At 57.6% G+C, this 22,046-nt stretch overlaps 2 protein-coding genes across 2 annotated transcripts in view; one reads left to right on the forward strand and one right to left on the reverse strand.

The window, feature by feature from the left end:
• Positions 1–6,113, forward strand: part of STRIP1 (striatin interacting protein 1) — an 18,480-nt gene extending 12,367 nt beyond the window's left edge. Inside the window, exons 16-22 of the mRNA XM_042953315.1 lie at positions 1,106–1,232; positions 1,439–1,539; positions 2,261–2,327; positions 2,877–2,981; positions 3,555–3,759; positions 5,144–5,336; positions 5,578–6,113. Of these exons, the coding sequence (XP_042809249.1) occupies positions 1,106–1,232; positions 1,439–1,539; positions 2,261–2,327; positions 2,877–2,981; positions 3,555–3,759; positions 5,144–5,336; positions 5,578–5,704 (925 nt within the window). The 3' untranslated portion in view covers positions 5,705–6,113. The remainder of the gene's footprint in view (positions 1–1,105; positions 1,233–1,438; positions 1,540–2,260; positions 2,328–2,876; positions 2,982–3,554; positions 3,760–5,143; positions 5,337–5,577) is intronic.
• Positions 6,114–11,446: 5,333 nt separating this feature from the next.
• Positions 11,447–21,837, reverse strand: ALX3 (ALX homeobox 3). The gene is made up of 4 exons (XM_042953319.1): positions 21,561–21,837; positions 16,032–16,348; positions 12,960–13,088; positions 11,447–12,568 (listed from the first exon to the last, which is right to left on the reverse strand). The coding sequence occupies exons 1-4, from the start codon at positions 21,835–21,837 to the stop codon at positions 12,260–12,262; spliced, it is 1,032 nt and encodes a 343-aa protein (XP_042809253.1). The 3' UTR covers positions 11,447–12,259.
• Between the last annotated feature and the right edge of the window lie 209 nt (positions 21,838–22,046).

The following is a 22,046-nucleotide window of genomic DNA, read 5'->3' on the forward strand; positions in this document are numbered from 1 at the left end:
AGTTTAGGGTGTTCCTGACTCAGAAGAAAGAAAATGTATCTATGGGATTAAATATTTGGTTTTACTGTTGGGGAAGTGGCTTAGTGTGGTTGGCCTGGATTCTAGTGTAGACTTTGCCACTGAGTGAACTAGGGAAAAGTCATCTTCTCCTCTATAAAATGAATCAGGCTGTGTTCGACATTTCCTGAAACCTTCCCTCGAAAGCTGTCTGAGCAACACACCCAGGACCTGTAGGTTTAGCTTCTGGACAGTTTACCAGCCAGCAGCTGAACCTGAGCTGGGTATAGGATTCTTTCCTATTGGCTGGCGATTTGGCATGTGGAGTATTTGCGGATATCTCTAGCTGATAGTGAAATCCTTAGGGGTTCTTTTTCCCTGAGGCACTGACCTCATCACTTTGATGTAAGAGTACAAAGCAAGATCATTTTCTGCTTTGAGAAGGACCTGGGCTTTGATCTGACCTCCTTCCTGCGTGCCAGGGTGCCAGCTCAGCCCGGCTCCCTGGGGGCTTGGGGGCTGGGCCCCTTGAGTCTGGCAGTGATAGCTGCATGAGGGAGGAGGCAGGGATTGGCTACTACCAAAGGGAGTGTCCCAGAACACTAGGCCATCATGATGGTCCTTGGAAGAAGGGTCCCAGAGTCAAATATTAAATCTCCTCTTAGATTTACAGTGAGAAGTCCTGAATTAAGAAACCGATTTAACTCAGTGCTTCTTCCATTTATCTGACTCCAAAGCCCTTTTTTCTCCATAGCCTGAAACATCTCAGTGTGCTAGCGTTCCCCAGAATACACTTTGAGGAACCCAGGTTCATCTCATGGCAAAAGTGTAGGAAGATCTTGAAAAGGAGAAGTTCATTTTGGGAGGAAAAGCAGGGCAATAGGCTAAGAACGTGTTTGAGGCCCCCCAGGAAGCAAATTTTGCTGAGCTGGATTGCTTGTTGAGGTGGGTGGGAGGAGCCCTGGCCCTGATCTCAGAGATGTCCACAGGGTGGGTGGTGAGGTGGAAGCCTTTGCCTGGGGAAGGCTCAGGAATCCCATCTCTCCTGCGAGTGCCCAAAGGGTAGCGCTGCCCATGCTGGTGGCTCACCCGGAAATTGTGTTTCCAGCACCACCGTGTTGCAGAGCATGAAGCTAGGGGTGGATGTGAACCGCCACAAAGAGGTCATTGTTAAGGCCATTTCTGCTGTCCTGCTGTTGCTGCTCAAGCATTTTAAGTTGAACCACGTCTACCAGGTACCTGCCGGGCCTTCCCTTCTGTTCACTGGGCCAGGGCCTCAGGCAGCGCTGCTCCTCCAGCCCCAGGGAGGCCTTGCCCTTCAAACCCCCTTGAGCTCTGCATGAATGTTTTAAGATCCAGTCCTCCAACTAAGGCCTTTTATCACTGGAGGGAGGAGGGTGTGGTCCTAAAGGGCATGCTTATTTTTTTCTATTGGTTTCAGTTTGAATACATGGCCCAGCACCTGGTGTTTGCCAATTGCATCCCTTTGATCCTAAAGTTCTTCAATCAAAACATCATGTCCTACATCACCGCCAAGAACAGGTGATAAGGATGAGGGATCAGGAAGGGGTAGGGATGGCCAGAGGCCCGGCTGGCCTCTCCTGAGCTCATTCAGCACCTACAAGCCAGCACTCTGCCAGACGTCAGGACACAAAGATGGACGAGTCATGGTCTCTGCTCTGGAAAATGCCGGTGTGTCAGGTCTGAGTCCAGCTAGTCTAGTGACAGGTGACTCAGTCTGTGCCTGGGTGGGAGGGTTCTCATCCTGGGCCCTCACTGTTGTGTGCTTCTTCGAGGACACTGGCCGGGCCTCCTGTTCTCTACGGAGCTCTGCCACGTGCACCGTAAGGACCCATCTGCTGACTCTACCCCTGTCCCCGTCGCCTGGTACCAGCTGTATTTGATGGTACACCGCAGAGTGAGCTGTGGGCCAGACGCCGTCTCCTTTAGGGGCTTGGCATACATTAATTGCCTAGAGAAATCTTCTGCTCCAGCCCCAGACTCATTGCTATTGGGAAAGCAGTCTCTCTGAACCTTACAAGATGACAGGCTGGTCCCTGGTCATAGAGGGACCGTATAAGTTCTCTTGAAACAGGGATTTCATCATCCTCTAGCTGGGGAAATGAGGGGAGTACAGGCTAGGCGGTCCTGCTTCCACTCCCAGCAAGTAAGGAGGAAGGCTGGGAGCCAGCCACGTCCCAGCTGTCTCTCCAGCCCCTATCTTTGCTCACGGTGGTCGCCCGGCTTCTCTTTCTCCCTGCAGCATCTCTGTCCTGGATTACCCTCACTGCGTGGTACATGAGCTGCCGGAACTGACTGCTGAGAGTCTGGTGAGTCACGCTGTTCCTTTGGCGTGAGGGGGGTGTTGGAGGGCCTGCCTCCCCCGATACAGAGATAGAGGGGCTCACAGATGAGGTCACCTGTTGGGTGCTGGCTTTTAAAGCACTGTAATTGCACAGAAGGGCCAGAGGAGGGACCTTGCAGAGTGGAAAGATTTGGATACAGGGAGTAGTTCATCAGGAGTGTGGTGTTCAGGGGCTGCCGACCCAGAGCTCACCTGGTCGAGTGGTTTCCCTCTCCCACACTGGATCTCTGTGGGGCACAGCTCTGAGGAAGCCTGGGTGTGGGTGCCCCGGGTGTGGAGGCTGATGGCACAGCCCCCTCAAATCATGCTCCGTGTTTCCTGCAGAAAAATTCTAGGGGACTCCCTTATCCCTGCCAAGCTCTGGGATGGAAGTACCCTGGGCTGAGGAGAGGAGAGGGCTGCCTCTATAGACGAGGAGAGAGCTGGCAGTTCCGAGAGAGGTGTGAGGGCCTTGGAAACCACTGAGCACCCTGCAGCTGTGAGAGTTACAGGCATTCCTGGGTTTTCCCTGCAGGAAGCAGGTGACAATAACCAGTTTTGCTGGAGGAACCTCTTTTCTTGCATCAATCTGCTTCGGATCTTGAACAAGCTGACAAAATGGAAGCATTCGAGGACGATGGTGAGCTAGTACAGTCAGCAGGCACGCAACTCGGAGCTCAAGGCAGAGGGCCACACTTCGTGCTGTCCCCTCCCAGGACGTCCGTGGAGTAGGCTTGCTGCTGCCCTATACCCTTCTCACTGGACTCTTCCTGTAGCCACATCCTTGCATGTTAATGGCTGATGCCTGGCCCCTTGCTGAGTTGAACTAGAAGCTAGAAGAGTCTCGGTCATGGCCTGAAACGAATCGACACTTAGAGAAGGGATTTTACTACATTCTCTTAATCTCCATCAGTAACACAACCAGGGTTCTAGGAGTTTCCCTTAACCTTGAGTCTGAGGACGCCTTTGGAGTAGGGAAGTCCACGAATCCTCGGAGATTTTATGTACATGCACATAGGAACGTTCACAGTGAGAGACTTCACGGCTTTCCTCAGATTTCACAATGACCTGTGATTTGGGCAGTGGGGCGTCCATGCCCGGGAAACCCTCTCAGTCTGGGGAAAACTGGGATGGTTAGTTACCCTTAACCCTAGAAGGTGGTAGTGCAGGAGTTTTTCTCTGCCCTCAGCCTGGTCCTCGTGCCTCTTTCCAGATGCTAGTGGTGTTCAAGTCGGCCCCCATCTTGAAGCGGGCCTTGAAGGTGAAACAGGCCATGATGCAGCTCTACGTGCTGAAGCTGCTCAAGGTGCAAACCAAGTATCTGGGACGGCAGTGGCGGAAGAGCAACATGAAGACCATGTCCGCCATCTACCAGAAGGTGCGGCATCGGCTGAATGACGACTGGGCGTACGGCAACGGTAAGGCTCTGGCACAAGCTGGGCCGGGCCAGGGGGGTGGGGGGGTTAGGGGTGACAGCTTTCCAGAACCCCGAAGAATCTAGTTCCTGCTTTTGTGGCCTCAGGATAGGAGCTCCAGGAAGGACTTTGAGAAGCTGCCTTGACTTGGTGCCTGTGATCATCCCCCAGTACTCTCTTCCTCCCCCTGAACTAGTTCCTTTTCCAGAAACTCTCACAAGACGCTCTCCCATCTTTTCTCTCCTCACTACAACCTTCTTAGTTCTGGCCACTGAAATTCCCACAGAGCCTGATGGCTTCCTTGCCCCCAGTTTCTTCATCGGTGCCTCAAAGTGTGCCCCAGTGATCTTTTAAAAATTTTTTTTTCTTTATTTTTGAGAGGCAGAGAGAGACAGAGCAAGAGTTGGGGAGGGGCAGAGAGAAACGGAGACACAGAATCCCAAGCAGGCTCCAGGCTCTGAGCTGTCAGCACAGAGCCCCATGCAGGGCCTGAACTCACAAACTGTGAGGTCATGCATGACCTGAGCTGAAGTCAGATGTTCAACTGACTGAGCCACTGAGACGCCCTGCCCTAGTGATCTTTTTAAAAAGCATATCTTGTGGGGCTAACTCCCCGAGTGAAATCCTTTGTTAGCTTCTGATTTCCCTTAGAATTTGAGCCACACTCTTAAGGCATGTGAGGCTTGCCCAGCCTCCCTTCCCCTCCTTCATAATCTGATCCAGCTTCTCTCCAGCCCAGCCTCTGTCACATACAGGGATCTTGGCACATTAACCACGTTGTCCCCCACTTTTCTTGCCCCTGGCAGGAAGCCTCCCTCATACGCCTCACTGTTCGGTATCTGTATGCGTCCCTCCCATCTGGGGGGCTCCCTCAGCCTTCAGGCAGAGTGGGCTCTTCCCGGGCTTTCCTGAGTGTGCTGCCACACCATACCATTCTAGCCCACAGCCCCATGGCCAGGTGACCACATCTGTACCCCGATGCCCTGAATTTGTGTAGACCCAGCGTGGCCCCCAGTCCCTGGTCAGGAAACTGAGGGAATGAGCAAATGAGGGAATCTGCAGTTTCCTGCCATTGATCTCAGAGAGCCAGGAGAGTGTAACTTTCAGAGAAGTATGTCATTCCATGGCTCTCCCTGGCTGGGTCCCCCTAAACTGCAGTGTGGCCCCTTTCCCTGTAGATCTGGCTTTTCTCTTTTTACCTGAGTTTCCTTTGTGTCTAAGGAAAAAGCCCTGTCAGTCTTCCCGAGGATAGAGATTGGAGGTCTCTGGCTCCCAGTTGACAATCAACATTTCAGGCCAGGGCCAGCCTGGCCCCAAGCTCTAGTGAACCTAGGGGGAGCTGCCACGAGCGCTTGGCCCCTGAACGTGTCTTCCTGCTTTGTCTCAGATCTTGATGCGCGGCCCTGGGACTTCCAGGCAGAGGAATGTGCCCTCCGTGCCAATATCGAACGCTTCAACGCCCGGCGGTATGACCGAGCCCATAGCAACCCGGACTTCCTACCTGTGGACAACTGCCTGCAGAGTGTCCTGGGCCAGCGGGTGGACCTCCCTGAGGACTTCCAGATGAACTATGACCTCTGGTTAGAAAGGGAGGTCTTCTCCAAGCCCATTTCCTGGGAGGAGCTGCTGCAGTGAGGCTCCTGGGCAGGGGACTGACTGCAAAGGAAAGAAGGGGTGATCTGGAGGTGCCCCAGGGGCTGTCCCAGTTCATTGCCGCAGTGCTCCCACCTCCCTCCAGGTGGCACCACAGCCCCACTGTGCCCTCCCTAGGCCCCGCTGGGCTTGTGGGTGAGTCACATTTGGCCCTTCATTCATTCCCAGCGTCCTGCTCAGAGCAGCGAGCTCTCTGCGTGGGATCCTCTCTTCTTCACTCATCCCCACCCTCTTCTCTTGGACGTGGTCGGTTGCGGCTCATTTCTCAGTCAGCCCAAGGCTGGGAAAAGCCTAGATGGGCTGGGACGCCGTTGCATCTGAGTTGCAGGGGCCACACTGAGGCTCTTCCTGAGATACACACATCCTTGGAGTCTCAGCCGGCCGAGGAGGAGGGCTTAGCATTAGGCCAGGGTCAGAAAGTCGGAATCTTGGTTTTGCTTTGGGGGGTTTCTGATGTCACTCCAGCCTCCTGCTTTCGTCCCGAGGCAATTGCAGAGGCTCCTACAGCTGCCTCAGTACTTTGGTTTTGGACAGGGTTGGGGGGTAGGAACGGAAGCTGCCCTTAACCAGAGGTGCCATTTTTCCTCTTGGCTTGCAGGGGTCTGTAAATACCTATATATAAATCTCTGTGTATTCTCTTGTGTCACGTTGGGGTTTTTAACGTGTTTGTGTATTCTGTTTACATTAAAAGGAAGCAAAAATGACCCCCATTGCCTTGTCTGCAGGAAATACGGTCCCTGAGTATCTATAAGTCCAGAAAATGGGTTTTCCTGCCAGCATTGATAGGTCACCCGCTTGTTCCCTGCCAGGCTGCCTGCCTTTGCCACCTGAGGGGGAGGTACTGGGGGAGTTGGCATTTATCCAGAGTCAATCCAGGATTGTTCCAGCCCAGCTCAGGGCTCTGGGCTGCTGAGGTGATAAGTTGTCCTATACCCCTGTGTTTGATAGAGTTGCAGTAGGAGCCCCAGGCATCTCCGGATCGCTCTCCTGAGGGGGCCTCAGCCAAACCAGTTTCAGTGCTAGGGAGGGGGAGGGGCTAGGTCGGCTGCTCTGGGCCCTCGCAAGGGTAGGTGGTTGGGACTGAGAGGAAACTTCTTTGCCCAGAGCCTGGGGAAGCAGACCATCTGGAGTCAGCCTCACAGTGGGAGGGAGTGTGTCTGAGGGCCCAGGAGCCCGCCTCACTGGAGGAAGAGGCAAGGACGATCTCTGGGAGGTGTCGGTTTGCAGACCCTGGAGCCTGCACCTGGCCTTGCGATCCTGGGCACGTCTGCTTCCACCTAGTTTGATCTTGAGGCTTTGTTTCTGATGCTTATGAAAGTACTGTTTCCTTTCCAGAATGACTTAAAAGGTCCCTTGTCTTACCTTTAGGCCATGTGTACGGGATCTTAAGTCTCTTGACTTATATAGGAAATGTACTCTGGGGAAAATCTCCCTCTCGTGGGTTCTTCTGTTCAGTGCCTGCTTGGCCTGGGTTTTGACTGAGCCTCAGTGCAGGCCCCAAGCTGGGCTTCCAAGAGAAGCCTGATGTGCCAGCATGGTTAGGAGCAGCAGAGGGGAAGCGAGCACTGTATTTTTTCTGTAAGTCACACAGCCTCTGATAGGAATTCCCTGTGACTGATCGACTTTTTGCCCCTAAGCAACTTGCACAGGACAAGGGAGTTTGACACAATTCATGTGTGCGTGATGCATTTTCTGCTGTTTCATGCCAGGACCAATAGGAAGTATGCATCATGAAATTTTAGTTTGGGTAAGATAGATTTTCACAATCGTACTCCACCAGGCAGCCTGGCTCACTGAGCCAGCTTGTCTGACAGCTTTGCTTCCTTCCCCTTTTTTGATTTCCCCATTCTCCTCTGAAGCTTCCCTTAACCAGAGTTGCCATTTTTTCCCCTTGGGTTGCAAAGGTCTATAAATGTCTATATAAAAATTTGTGCGGAAAAGAACACAGGATATCAAAGCTGCAAGGGCCATAAAGCCCGGGTGTGTGGGAGGATCCACACATCTGTAGGCCCAGGGCCTGGCCTAGGAGAGTAAGAGCCTTATCATAGCTGCAGAATGTGCTAGTGGTAGATTGGCCTTTCAAATCCAAGCTTTTGTACAGAAATGTCTTTTGGAGCAAGTGGCCATCCACAATCTCTGGCTTCATTTCTCATATGGGTCCTGAGACGGGCAAGGTATGTGAAGATCCTTTGTAAATGGCTGAGTTATATAAAATGTTGATTATTGCCAACCAGGCTCAAGGTCCAGTGCTCCTTCAATCCACTGAGGGATGAGTTACCCCGTGGCTTTATCACCTGAGGGAACTGTCCCCTGTTAATCAAGAGTTATCACTTACTGAGGGCCAGTTAGGTGCCAGGCCCAATATTGATGCTTCTTGAAAGTTCATTTTCCACACAGGAGCTAGCAAATGTTTAGTGCTTACTATGTGCCGGTCACTACTCTGAGCACTTTATAGGTAATAGCTTCTTGCTTATAATAACCCTGAAAAGTAGTACCATTATAGTGCTTATTTTGCACATGAGAAACTGGCACAGAAAGGATAAAGAACTTGCCCAAGGTCACAAAATAACGAGAGCCAGAGCCTGGATGCCAACCCAGGGCTCTGTTTGCAAAGTGTGTATGCCCCGTTCCCCACCCCTTCCACCGTGCCCTTTCTCTAATGAATCATTTTTATTCCCCAGCACCTACCACCAGTGCATTCACTTGCTCTTTTAGTCACTTTAGTCGGTACTTAGTATTTGCTCAAATACAAGTCCTTGGCAAGAAGATTCTGGGCAAATGTCAGTGAGGCCTTGGCCCGGCCTCTGGTATGTCCCACATGTGCCCCTGTCAAGGTAATTTGGGGGCTGTTGCTGCTACTTGCCTTTTCAGCCTGAGCTTAAATGTCTTTCTCTCCTGGGCCCCAGAGGACTCGTGTGGCTGCCCCACCAGACCCTCTAGGCTTCTCTCCCAGGAGGCCGGCTTCCCGTCTGTCCCCTACTGAACTGCCTGCTCGGGGATGCAGTAGCTGTGCCATTCATTTGGCACTTGGCACGGTCAGCGTCAGGCTGCAGGCTCTCCCATTTACACACTAAAGGGCCTTGAGCTCCTCCAGCTCCAAGCCTCAGTTGGCTTATCTATAAAAATCAGTGTAAAAATAGCACGGTGGTCACGAATAAGATGAAGGGTAACGGAGACCTACATACCTGGCTGATGAGGAAGAGCACTGCTAACTAACCGCAGCTATTAGTCCTGCTAATGGCCCTTCCCCCTCCAGCTGATGAGAATTTGCATCCATTTCCCGAGGCCCCTGGAAAGGAGACCCCCCTTCGAGGACCAGAACCATGTCTTAGGCCTCCTTATATCCCTCATCCTGAGCTCACTGCTCTAGATAGAGGCGGCTTTCAAAAGTCAGTCACTCACCTAGCATCTCTGCCGTCATCCTTTGAAGGCCTCTTCTGGACCAGGCCCCGTTCCGGATGCCCTGGGCATCCAGCTAAACAGAGTACCACACTCTCACTTTCCTCGACAAGCTCTCAGTCGATGGACAGATGGCTACAACAGCAAGTGAGAGCAGTAATGTGGTCGGCACCGAGGAGGACGTCTGCAGGGCCACATGGGTCCCACTGGTCCCAGCCGGTGCCCTCCTGGAGAAGAGCCTGGGTGGGGTGCCTGCCGTTGTCGATGGGGAAGGGAGGGGGCTCGGGCATCGGGACTCTGAGAGCAGCTACTTTATGCTCATTGCCCCTGCTGAAATGGCTGGGATGAGCCTGGGGCGGGAGGGAGGTATGTGCTCCTTCTGCCTGAGACAGGAAATGCCCAGTTCTGGCAATGCTGGGCTCTGTTCCTGTCTGGGGCTGCAAAAGGTCTGCACTTCAGGGTTGTAATTCAGGTTGATGTGTAAATGCTTGGGGGGAGGTGGGGAAGGAAGATTGAATGCCTCTAATGAGAAGCATTTCCCCATGCCGGCCTGAGACCAGAAACCTGGACTGAAGGGCCTGCTAGCAGCTAGGGCTCTCCACTCTGGGCCTGGGGTCTATGCCCTGGCCGGGATGAAGATTTAGAGCTTCTCTGGGTGGGCCTCACTGGGGCCGAGGAGCCCTAGCAAAGGGACACTGAGCCTAGCATCTCTTAAATTTGGGATTGCAGGTGGGGCCACTAACCATTTCCTTTTCCAGAAGGGGTGAGCATCGCCCCAACCTGGCTTTGGGGAAACCTGGGACCTAGGCTGAGGGCTGAGGTCACCTTTGGAGTGAGGCTGGGGGCAGGGGCGCCTGAAGACTGGGCACTGTGTCTTAGGGGTGAGACGCCTAGGGTGTGGAGGAGGAGGGGAGGACGGGAGGACGGCTAATGGGAAGCAGGTGGAAGGGCTGCCTGTGTCCCAGCCAGGGGACAGGCCGGCTGGGATGGCCCAGTCAGTGGGAGAAACCATCAGCTCACAGATAATCCCAGGGAACAGGCTCCGGGATGCCCATTCATATTCATTATGTGTGAAGTGGGCGGTTGTAAAGTTCGCTTTCTCTTCATTTAGCTGTCACTGGACAGAAAAATATGAGCTGTGGGCAGATGCCCCTGGATGAGAGCCAGTAGCTGGTCTCTGGCCTCCCTGTGCCCTCCCCCACCAGGGCCTCCCTCCCTCACGGTTCACTCCCAGCCTCTGCCTGCCTCTCCCACTCTTGCTGCATGGATCTCTGGCTTGGCTTTACTGTCTTCTCTAGTCTGTCTCTTTCCCACTTCTGCTTCCTTTGCTTTCATAGATCCTTTCCTCTCTCCCCCACCCCCCACCGCCCCCAAGCTGTGTGAGAGAGGGAATTGTGTTTTTCTTGACCGTCATTCTGTCCCTGACACCCAGCACGATGCCTGGCACAGAGTGGGCCTTCAATAAATATCTGTAGCACAAACTAGTCTTTTTGCATCTCTGACTTTTTGACAACAGAACTCGAAATCTTGCTGGTCGCTCCTTGGGTGAAGAAACTTCTAGTGCAGGGCTCTTAGCCCTGAGTTAGAAATTTGGATTTGAGCCCCCAGTTCACTATTGGCCAGCAGTACGAAGGGGGTTGTGTTCATCCGAGGTGCCGGGGCTGCCTCTCCCTACTGCTCCGGCTCTCAGGGCTCACACCTGGACCTCAGAGCCAGTGTCAGTATGGAGAGAAATCACCAGAAGCCAGGCCCTCAAGGGAAGGGAAGGAAGACTGGTTTCTTCTGGGCGATGCTTGAGCCTAGTCACAGTGACGGTCTTGGCAGGAAAATCTGACCTGCTGGGGGACATGCTCCCTCTTTGGGAATAAGCACAGCCCTGGTGTCTTTGTGTGCTTGGGCTTCTCTGTGCCTGGAAGAGGAGGCACGGGGCGGGGTGGCTGGGCTGCTGGCTGAGGCTGAGCTCCTCTGAGCAATGTGGTTGTGTTTACTGGGAGGATGGGAGGCCAGGCCTGCTTTTTTCCTGCTTTCCCGGCTGTGGAGATAAGGCAGAAAGTGGGGGTGAAGGATAGAATGGCTAATACTCTGAAACCACAAGAAAGAGTCCTGGCTTTCGTCTCTGCCCCACAGCTCAGACTCGCTCCTGGGGCATCTGGGAGCAAGAGGCTGCCCCACCCCCATTGCTCTGGGGTTCTGGCCCAGGGGAGCTCAGAGCTCTCAGTGGGCCCCCATCTTTCATTCCACCTCCCTTCCACTGCCAGTTCAGCCACAAGCTTATCTCCACTTTCCCACTGGCCTTCCGACCCTCAGGCCCCGATTGCCCCTTTCCCTTTTGACTCTAGAGTGGGGCTCTTCCTACCACCCGCATGCACTAGCTGAAGCCACAGAGGTCCTGGGTAGGTGACGGGGCCAGGCATGGCATGTATCAGCCTTGGGGGCTCTGCTGCAGCCTACCTTCCCCTAGCCCCCAGGATCCCTGCTGGCCCCTCAGGAGGGCCTGGCTGAGCCTGAGCCCTGGGCACCGACAAGCTCTAGCGTAACCGAGTGCCAAACCCTGAGGATGCACAGTCGCCTGGTCTAGGAAACACTTGCCATCTTTATTATCATGTTAGGCAGCACGCCTTTTTTTTTTTTTTTTTTAAACCAAAGTCTGGGTTGAGATCTCAAGGGCTTCAAATCTGTGGAAATCTGTTTTATTCTTACCAACATCCAATGAGTAAACCAAGGAAGCCTGCTCTGGCCTGATTCCATAGAAGAGAATCCAAATTTCCATCCCCTTGGAGGGGAAGAGGACTCCATGGCATGTTGGGGGAGGGGCACAGGGCCAGAGTAAGGGATGAGGGATGGCTAGAGCAGAGGCTGCGGGCACCGTTTACACCAACTGGACTGCTGGCTTCTAGGCCCTCGTGAGCTCCAGACGCTGAGCGCTCGCCCCCTGGTGGCGGGAGGGGGAAGTAAGTCTGGCCCTAGATGGTCCTGCAAGACTGGTTTCCCCTAAGTCACAAAGAGCTTCTTCTGGTTCAACCAGCATCCTCCTCCTTTTATTTTACGGGGTTCCCTGAATGAGGAGCCAATTCAGCCATTTCAGCTGGAGGGATGACAGTTAAACTTGGACAACATCTGAAGGAAGCAGGGCAGTGTCTTCCTCCCTCCAGCCCAGAGTTGGATGAAGGGACCTAATGTGTAATAGGAAGAATCCTACCTGCTTTGAACCCCACTTTCTCCTGGGCAGCTCCATCTTATTCTAAGAGAAAAAAAAAAAAACAAAAAACAAACTCTAGCTTATTCCCTGCGGGAGGCTGAGGATCCCAGCTGCTCTGCCTGGGCCTCCGAGAACCATCTGGGGTTTGGAGGCAGAGGTGTGTCCTCTCTGACATCCAGGCTGGGGTGGGGTGGGAGCAGCTGGGAACAGAAAAGGGGATGGGCAGCTTAGTCTGTATGTCCATGCAACCGATCACGTGGTCCAGTTCAGTAGGCTGGGTGGCTCCTTGGATTTCACCCTGAGCGAGATGAGGCTTGGAGACTTATAGTCGGCATCTGGGGAAGACTCAAAGCTGTGGGCCCCCAGGGCAGGGGAAAAGCCGTGGATGGAGTAGATGCCAGGATGGGCTCCGGGGGAGGCCGGCACCCCCATGAAGCCGGCCACATTCCCATGAGTGTGGGAGTATGGAGACATGCACGGGGAGGGCATGCCCTCCGGAGACACGAGGCAGGGTCCCGCGGGGCTCCCAGACCCTGGACTGGGCCACAGGGAGTTCTGCAGCTGAAAAGAGAAGGAGGCCCATGAGTTAGTAACCCAGGGGCTGCCACCCTCACCTAAGGGTTCTGTCTTTGCTCCTGGGGCTTCAGAAACCTACCAGGAAACCTCCACTTGGCCCAGGTCTAGAATCTGCTCCCTCCTACCCCCAACACTCGAAATGGCATACTCAGGAGACCCCTGCCGCGGCTCCTCCAGATGAGGTTTTCTCCAGTGCTTCCTTCGTGCCAGCTGCTCTGCATGCCCCACTCACGAGACAGAAGAGCCCCATTTTGCAGAGCAGAAGTGCTTTACCCATGGTCACACAAAACCCTAATGCTGCTTCAGGTCTCCCTGGGGCCAGAGCTACCCCCACGGGACTTGGCCAGGCCCTGCCTCAGGGGAAGAGGGGTCTCACCGGGGGGTGGCTGTCTGCTCTGGGCAACACAGAGATGTCATAGGGAGACGGGAAGGGGTTCCGCCCCTCCTGGATCTTCCCGTATCGCTCTCGCTTCCGCCACTTCGCTCTGCGGTTCTGGAACCAGACCTGGGGGACAGAGGGGCGAGGCGGAGAGAGTGACAAAGCAGCCCCGAGGAACAGAGCCTGCTGGGGAGAGAGCTGAGGGTGTGTGTCCTCCTGCAGGGTGGGGCACTGGCTCCTGCCTGGGGTATCTTGAGCTGCGGGAACTTCTAAATCCATGTTGTTCTCAGGGCCAGGAGAAACTGGAATGGAGCCTAGAACAGGCCCAAGTTCAGAGGGGGCTTACTGGTCCCTTGGGCCACCCCCCACCCCCACTCACCAGGCTGAGTCACTCTCTTGGTTCTCCAGCCGGGTTGTGTCACTCAGGGTGTTGTGGGATCTGTGTGGCCTCAGAGGCCGGGGCACTTCCGAGGTGTACCGGTGCCCAGGCTCTAGCCCCACCCTGCCTCTTCTCCTTTCCGTCTGCCCACCTCTCATCCTCAGCCCAGAGCCCGGCCCCTCTCCACAGCCACATCTCTGGCTGGGCAGTAACACTTGGTTCTTCCTAGTTGCCTCCCACCCCAGCTTGCCTTTGAGACAGTCTGCTACCTTGCTACTCCCTGTCTTCACTCGGGCTTCCCCTGCCGGGGCTGCCCATCCCCTCCCCCCGCCACTCTTCTGCCACAAACACATGCGTACATCTCCCCTGGACCTGCGTGGTATGGTGCTCTGGCATCTCTCTCATACTTACCACACCCTATTGCCATTATCCATTTTGTAACCTGCGTCTCCTGCTTATTTGCGAGCTCTTGGCAGGTCAGGGGAGCCTGTGTGCTGTGCACATCCGTGTACATATCTGTGACGAAGCTGCTGTTGGGCATACGCCGTATGACCGTTATATTTACGTGTACCAGTGCGTACATTCTGTATTTCTATCACTTACTAAACATTTGTGTGTCAGGCCCCGGGGCTAGATGTCGGCAATATCAAAACGAAACCAAGCCATCCTCTTGCTTTTCAGGGATCTAGCTGGGAACCACAACAAGAGAAGCTGTGTGTGTGTGTGTGTGCGCATGTGTGTGCGTGTGTGTGTGTGTGTGTGTACGTGTGAATGCAACCCCACCCCAGCCCCTCACACTCCCCCCATGATCCCTTCACACTCCTATTCATGCAGGCGGGCGAAGCCACGACAGTTCAAAAGCTCGGCATACCCCCAGCCCCCTAACCCCCAGATACAGAGATCCCAGAGGAGACCTGAGGCAAGGTCAGGGACACACCATCCCAGCCGCCCAGCTGCCCGGCCTCTCTTTCTCTACTCTCCCTCCCCTGCAGGCAGCTGAAGGAGTCGAGCTGGTGAGCTGATTGCTTTACTGGGAACTCTTCCCCATCATGCCGTTATCTCTAGAGTCCCCACTGTAGACGTCCACTTGCACTCTGTCCGTGCCCTCTGCATTGTCCTGGGTGGTTGTTTGTTGCTGTCCATGGGGCAGGGCCTACGGGTAGATGCCACGTTCCCGTCAGAGAAAAGAGCCCTACTCTAGGGCCTCAGCCCTCGGGATTCTTTGGGACTAGGTCTGGGAGCCTGCGGCCACCCATGCGACCCCTTCAGGGTTGAAGAGTCCTGGAAGAGGAGCAGGAGGGTGCGCTCCACTTCTCCATGGCAGTTCCACAGCAACAGCTATGCAGACCCTACCCTAGAGGCTCACTGAGGCGCCCGAGACTCAATGTCCTGAACGTCCCCGGCTCATGGAATCTCATGGGCTCTTGTGAATGTTTGGTCTCTCATCCTGACGGCCTCAGGGCCTGGGGGACCCTGGGAGGACCGTCCTAAAAGTCTGTTTCGGGAGGAAAGCGGAAGCAGGAGGACCCAGCAGAGAAGGGGAAATAGCCCAAGCCCCTCTGGTCCTACACGGAATCCAGCTGTAGGGCCTTCTCAGCCAGGTGGCAGCTGGCCTCTCTGTGGACTGGCCTGCGGGCCCCCACATTCTTCCAGAGCAGGCCCCTGCCCCAGTACCTTCAGACAGAGTGTCCTGAGAGGCTCCATACAGGGTATGCTAGGCGTGAGCTTTGTCCCTATTGAGTCTCCCCTGTGGTGGGAGAGAGAATGTCCTCTGCCTAGAGGTGACCTCCTCACCTCTCCCGAGAAGCCCGAGTCCCACTCCTCTCCCAGTGCCTTCTGCTTGGTTTCGGGGAGCCTGTCATGCATCATGCCAGTTCAAAACAAGGCAACAACCACCATCTTCCTCTTGGGCCAGGCTTCGACTGAAGCCTCCTTTCCCACTCCCACCCCCTGCTGTCCACCTTCATGTTCTTTCCCACTTCTGACATGGCTTGGACAGGGGCTTCCCTTCTCCCTTTCCCCTGTTCCCTTCCCAGCATCCCTCCATCTCCTCACCCTGTCCCCCCCCCCCCCCCACTTGAAGCTGGCCACAGCCCCATCTGGGAAGCCATGGAGCCTGATCTCTGCTGGGGAGTCTGTGGGGTGGGGAAGAGTCCCTGGCCAGGCTGTCCCGGCCAGGGTCTGGGAGCTGGCAGGACTGACGATCGCTGGCTCAAGATGGCTTTGAGCATCATGGAGCCTGAGACGCCCCCCGCCCAGTGGGGACCCTCCGACTCTGAGCAGCTACCTCAGGAGCAGCCCTGATATGTGTTCAGCATTTCGCGGCTTCCAAAATGCTGTCATATCTGTGGTCCTCAAAGACTCCCTAAGTAGGGAAAGTGACGCTGAGCGATCCAATGGCATGCCCCCAGTCACCTGGTCAGCTAGAAAATGGCAGAGCTAGGACTCCCAGACAAGTCTTTGGGCTCCAAGAGGCTACCACTCCCATGAGGCCTAGGCCTCAACTTGGACTGCAAGCCTGTGGCTGCAGCAGAGCTGGGCATGGAGGGGGAGCCCAGGGCAGGCAGGCTGGGGGCAGGCACCTGGGAAAGGCAGCTCTGTGTGGCACTAGTGCCCACCTCTCCCGTGGCCGGGCCTGTGGTCGGGGTGGTAGAGGCGGCCAGAGAGGCCCATGTCCGGAGCGCCCTCACCTGTACCCGGGCCTCGGTTAGGTCCGTGCGCAGAGCCAGCTGCTCCCGGGCATACACATCAGGGTAGTGGGTTTTCTGGAAGACTTTCTCCAGCTCCTCCAGCTGGAATGTGCTGAAGGTCGTGCGGTTACGGCGTTTCTTGCTCTTGTTCTTGGCCAACTCCATGGAGTCAGGGAGTCCCGGGGACAGAGGGACACGCAAGCTGGCCAGACAAGGGCCTGGGGAGCCTTGCAAGTTAGAGGGCCCGTCCCTGGGGCCCCCTCGGCAGTCCAAGGGCAGCTGGGGGAAGCTGGCAGCTTTGGAGGCCTTCTCCTCAGCTGCAATGGAAAACACAAAAAGGAGGATGGAAACCGAACCAGGAGGTTTTGTGGGTGGACTGGGGGAGGGGGAAGAACGTTGACGCTTCAGTCCCCGCCTCCCCCTTCCTTTCTCTTCCCTTGTCCCAGCAGCCACCCTCCATGGGAGCCTGGCATTCGGAGGCCTGCTTGCTGAGCCTCCAGCTGGGGAGGGGGCCCTAGGGAACCATGTGCTCTGTGGTCTGGGCGGATCTGCTGGGGCCGGAGGAGGGTTCATTTCAGGGAAGTGCTTTGTGGTGGTGCATCCCACAGGGCGTGGAGGTGCCAGGATTGGCGCCGTGGCAGGGCCCAGCACAGAGGCGCAGGGGCGGGAGGAGGGGGCGAGGATGGGGTGTTCGACATCTCCTGCCCCTGCCAGGAAGTGCCTCCTTGTCCCTGACTGTGGGCCTTGGTTCCCAGGTCCTCACGCGCATGCATCGGGTCCCAGGTCCAGGCAGGCAATGGACAGGGGCACTCAGATCACTGTTGGCTGGTCTGGCTGTGCCTCATTCTCTGGACCCCGAGTCTCAGGACAACCCCGGCCCTGGGGTATGAAGGGCAAGATGGGATAAAGATGCTTCCAAAAAGATTGTCTCATGCCTCTGAAAATTGTGATGTTTGGGCAAGGACTCGAGCTGCAGCGTTAGAGAGGCAGGAGACAGGCTATGCTCAGAGAAGGAGAGACAGCGGACCAGTGTCAAAACAGCATCCAGCCCCCAACCCCATCATTCTGGTTATTGTCTGCCCCCTCCCTTCTCAGCGTAATTTCTGATGGCTCCCCCATTGCCCTTGATTAGCAAGCAGCGGGGTGGGGGGTCTTGGCTGCAGCTGGGCCCAGCTGCCAGCAGCCCCACTCTGACATGCTAGCCCTCAGGAAGCTTGGTGGAGCTCTGTCACAACCCCGGGCATGATGAAAAATAGGTCACTGCTGATGCTCCGCCCTCTCCTCTGGAGAGGCCCCCAGCAGAGCCGCCATGAAATCTCTCCTCCACAGTCCTCCCAGGAGCTCCCGCCACAAAGACGCCCCACTGACTCACGCAGCCCTGCCCTGGCCCTGGCCCATCCCTGGCAGGGGCCTGGGCCCCAGCAGGCCCAGCAAGCTGGCACCAAGAGGCAGTTTCTTCCTTGGGACTTGGTGTCGGGATCACAGCTGTCATCAGGGAAGGAGGGGACCAGAGAGATGGGATTTTCAGGTTCTGGCTCCCTGGCTGCATTACGGAGGACAAGTTGGGCAAGGTCCCCCTCAGATGGAAGGTGGTGGGTGACCTGCCTGGACCAGCCAGGCTGGGCAGTAAGCGCCATGTTGTGAGAGCCTGCCCCCCGGGGCTGTGCACGGCAACAGCCTAGGCGCCAGGTCACAACTCAAGTGGAGCATAGGGAAGAAAGGGCACCAGCTACTGACTTCCATTCTTAGCCAACATGTTTTGGTTCTAGAGGGAGGTGCACTGGTAGCAGCTGAGGAATAAGGACTCATGGGAACGGAACCAAATAACTGAATGGTCAGGGAGACTGGGAGACTAAAATTTTCGAGGGCACCCCACATACAACAGCTTTGAGAAGTAGAGTCTTGGGAGTCCTGGGTTCTGAGGGAGGCACTGCTGGACTCCAGGCAAAAAAGGCTGAGAATGGCTCAGGGATGGGGGTCAGGGGAGCACCGATGTCACTGTAGAGGTCTCCCCAAAGCTCTGAGGCCTGCTGATCCGGCTCTTGAGCCTTCGGTGGCTGTCCTAACAGGATCTGCCCAGAGGAAGGGACTAGCTCTGGGCTCTGAGCTGCCAGAGCAAGAGAGACAACGGGCAGCAGGACTTTTCAGAATAGCCACCAGAAGAGGGGGCCAAGCCTGCTGGCCTCTGCTGGCCTCTGCTGGCCTCCCATGCCTGCCCATACTACAGCCCTCCCAAGGGATGGGAGCACTTCTCCCGTCCCCGTTGCCATTGCCCTGAAACCTCCATCTGCCTGGAGGGCTCCAGGGAAAAGCAGGCATTCCTCCCTCTTTGGGGGAACAGGGGCACACCTCATAGAAGAGCAAAGCCCAGTGCTCTGGTGCAGGTGGGATCAATGAAGGGCAGCGATGGAGGAAAGGAAGGAAAGGCAGAGTAGTTAGGGAAGCCAGCAGTTTGCATCTGAGCTTGTAAAGAGAAGGGTGCATGCACCCCACAGCGCCCAGCACTTTCAAGATGTGTGCAGGCTGTGTATAGGATTCACTTGCACCTGGTGGGGACACCCTGTGGTTGAGGGGGAGTGCTCATGGTGGAGACTGGTATCCATCCTGGGGCTCAGCACCAGGGTGTCCACAGCCTGCAAGACCACAGCACCACAGCAGAAGTCTGTCGGGCCTGAAAGACTGGAGCCTGGACGGAAACCTCTGAGGCAGCGACGGTGCTGCGTCCCTGACTCTGCACTCACGCCCGCTGCTCTCCCCCACCCTGGGGGCCGCCAGAGCCCCTGCTAGAGGCTGTCTCAAAGCCAGAGCAGCAGCTCGGGAGCAGTACCGCTTGGGACGCCAACCGGGAGCCCCACTGCCTCCTCAGAGAGCGTCCCCTGAGGCCGCACGGCCAACCATCCGGCTTTCGGCTTCCGTGGGAGCCTTCCTCCCAGTCGGCGCCCGCGCCGTTTCCCACGCGATCCGCAGAGCTCGCCAAGGCCTGGGCTCTCGAAGCTCCGGCTGATAACCTGAAACCGTTATGGACAAGAACGCCGTGCGCCGGACTCTAGCGGGGCCTTGGCGCTCTCCCTAGAGTTTCCAGCTTTGGCGTAGGGGCCTCAGCCGAGGGCCAGTGATTGGGAATCCTCGAGGTCTGCAGTCGGGCCGATGAGCGCGGCCCTCCAGTTACCCGGCTCGGGGCCTCCGAGGCGGTGGTTCCCAGGTCAGAGAGCCGAGCCAGGGGCGGCCCGGGCGGCCCCGGCGGAGCAGGAAGGAACGGCCGGGCACTGATCCGGCCCTGTGAGCAGCCGCGCGCACCACACTCCAAGGGTGGCTGGCACCGCCAGTACGCGGCCGGGGTCTAGGGCAGGGCTGGGCGCTCTCCGCCAAGGGTGCCGCAAAGAGCGGGAGAGAAGCGCCAGACTCTGGAGCTCGCGACTGCCCGGCCTCGGCAAAGATCGCGCCGCAGATGGGGCGCAGCTGCGCGCTCACTGGACTGAGCTGGAAACGCTCGCAGCCCGTCAATTTAGAGGCCGGGAAATAAGGTGTGTTCCCCCATTGCCACCACTTCCTACCTCGTAGACCATGCGGCCCTAGTCCCCCGCGGCTGTCCCTCCCCAGCAGCCCCGCTCCCCCGCAGGGACGCAAGCCGCCCGCGCCCGCCGAGTTTCGGCCCTGGGCACCCGGGAGGCGAGCGGCGGCCGAGGTCCCAGGCTCGGCTCGCACCCGCTGCGCCTGTTTTTCGTTTGGCCTGTCGTCCGCTCAACTCGAATCGTCAATTTTCTTCTCCCACTTGATCTCATTTTGCTGTTTTCTGCTCTTTTAGGATGTCCTTTATTTTCCTTTCATTTTTTTTTTCCTGCTTCTACTCTTTTTTGTCCTTTCCCTCCTCCATGTACCCGCTTCGTTCGATCGTTGGATCCTCCGCTTGCTTTTTCTTTTCTGTTCGCTCTCCGTGTATTTCTTAACGTTCTGTCTTGCTTGCCGACATTCGTTGACCTCTCCTTCTCGCCTCTCTCCTCCGTTGTTTTGTTCAGTGTTCCCTCTTTTTGGTTGTTGTTAACACTCTTCGGGTTTACTTCCACGCATTTCGTTGTTGACACCCTCGCCGTCGCTGGGCCGGTCCCTCCACGCCCCGTCGCTCATTCAGCTCCAGCGCTCTCCGCACTTTGCCCGTCCTGGCTTCCCCGCGGTGCGTGAGGGACCCGGTGCGCCCAGCAGGGACGCGGGCCCGCGGGGTGGGTCTCGCCCCACGCGCGCGCGCCCAGCCAGGCCGGGTACCTGTCCCCGGCGGTGCTCATGGAGCTGCGCGGCCGCCGCCGTCTGGCTGGGATCAGAGGAGCCAGGCCAACTGCTTCTCATTAAGTCCCAACTGTGGTTTTTATCAGGAGAGCCTCTTTCAAAGGGCACAGACACGGAGCTCCGCGGACTCGCTCATTTCCTCCGCTGACCCCCACACAGCTCCCCGCCCTCCCCTACACATTCCCATTGCCCCGGCTGAGCGAAGGCCTGAGCCGTCTGACCATTCTGTGGAGGCCCGCGAGGCGCCAGCGGGGTGGAGGCGGATTGGGGCCGACTTCAGAGGATTCAACTCTGGGCCTAAGGTGCGGGATGCGGCAGCGCAGATGGGCGGGCGCCCAAACTCCTACAGGTAGGTCGGTGCCGCGGGTGGCGGCGGGGCTGCGGGCCCGCGTTGCAGGCCCCGGCGGTCAGGCGCGTTCTGCGTCCATCTGGCCTCAGCTCATGGGGCACCGGCCCGGGGCCCGAGGAGCCCAGGGGACAGGCCCACCGGGCTACTCTCGACGGCCCCAGCGGTGGCGATCCAGTGCGAGGAAGCCAAGACTGCGAGAAGGGCGGCCCTCCCCGTGCATAACGACGGGGAGGCCAGGTTGGTCTGAGAAATAAGAACACAGTTATTCGGTATTGAGAATGGCCCCGGCACTCCGGGAACAGCCGCGGCCGCGCCGCCCAAAGCCTAACGCACAGGCAGCGCCTTCCCTTCGGTGGCCGGGCCTGGGAGGAGAAGCCAGTGGAGGCCAGGCCGCAGCCCCCTGGAGTCCTGCTTGGCCACTCCAGGTCGGGGCCCAAGCTCAGGACCCTGAACGGACGCCAGACACAAAAACCGAGCTTCTCTCCCGGCATCGGGACCACGGGCTCAGTGCGGGGCCCAGGCCCTGGGCCCGGTCCCGGCTTCTGGGTCAGTGGCAGTTCCAGGCCAACTCCGGCCAAGCAGGATTTCTCTTTCCCGCCTCCGGTCGCCTTCGGGCCCGACTGGGCCGGGGGCCGTCGCAGCTCCACCCTCGAGCGACCTCCCCCTCCCCTTTCCCGCCACCGGAGGCTTGAGCGGCTCTGCCTCCCGCACCGCGCTGGCTTTGCCCGGCCTGGACCAGCGCCGGTGGGCCTTGTGAGGGACCCGTGGCGACGACGGGCTAGAGGGTCAAAACAGTGGAGAGCTGGGCGAGCGGGCGAGGGAAGCAGGGAGGCCCGGGCGGCCGGGGAAGGGTGGGTGAGCGGGTCGGGGCTGAGCGCTACGTCCGCGCCGCGCGTTACCTTCCGCGGGGCCCTCGTAGAAGTGGCTGCCGTTGAGCGCCGGGCCGGGCCCGAGGTCCTGCAGGTACTTGGCGGGCGGCTTGGCCGGCTCTGGGAGGTAGGGCTCCAGGGGTCCGCAGGCCGGAAAACGGGTCAGGCGCGGGCCGCGGGGCGGCGCGGGGTGCAGGTGAGGCGCGCCGGCGGGGGTCCCGTGGGGGCCCGGTGGCTCGTCCCCCGAGGCCGCGTAAGGGCCGGGCCCGGGCCCCACGCCGAAAGGCGCGCAGCGCTCGGGGTCCATGCCGGCTCCCGGCGCACAGGCCGCCGGGGCTCCGGGCCTCGCGCTGCCCGTGCGGCCTGTGAGCGGCCGCCAAGGGGGAGGGACCTGGGCTCGGGGGCGCGGAGCCCCCGGGAGCGGCGCGCGCCGCGGGGGGGCGGGGGACAGGGGAGGGGGCCGCGCCTCTGACTTAATGCTGGAACCATCCACGTCACGTGCAGCCCCGCGCGGGT

Source organism: Panthera leo, chromosome C1 (assembly GCF_018350215.1).
Source record: "Panthera leo isolate Ple1 chromosome C1, P.leo_Ple1_pat1.1, whole genome shotgun sequence".
Taxonomy (NCBI): Eukaryota; Metazoa; Chordata; class Mammalia; order Carnivora; family Felidae; genus Panthera; species Panthera leo.

What these genes read in the sequence shown, in the direction of transcription:
- ALX3 (XM_042953319.1), bottom strand. Translation starts at nt 21,837, where the DNA reads ATGGACCCCGAGCGCTGCGCGCCTTTCGGCGTGGGGCCCGGGCCCGGC. An exon ending in CTACGAGGGCCCCGCGGAAG is followed by an intron (nt 16,349 to 21,560) that starts GTAACGCGCGGC and finishes TTTCCATTGCAG; the next exon opens with CTGAGGAGAAGGCCTCCAAA. An exon ending in GAGCAGACAGCCACCCCCCG is followed by an intron (nt 12,569 to 12,959) that starts GTGAGACCCCTC and finishes TTCTCTTTTCAG; the next exon opens with CTGCAGAACTCCCTGTGGCC.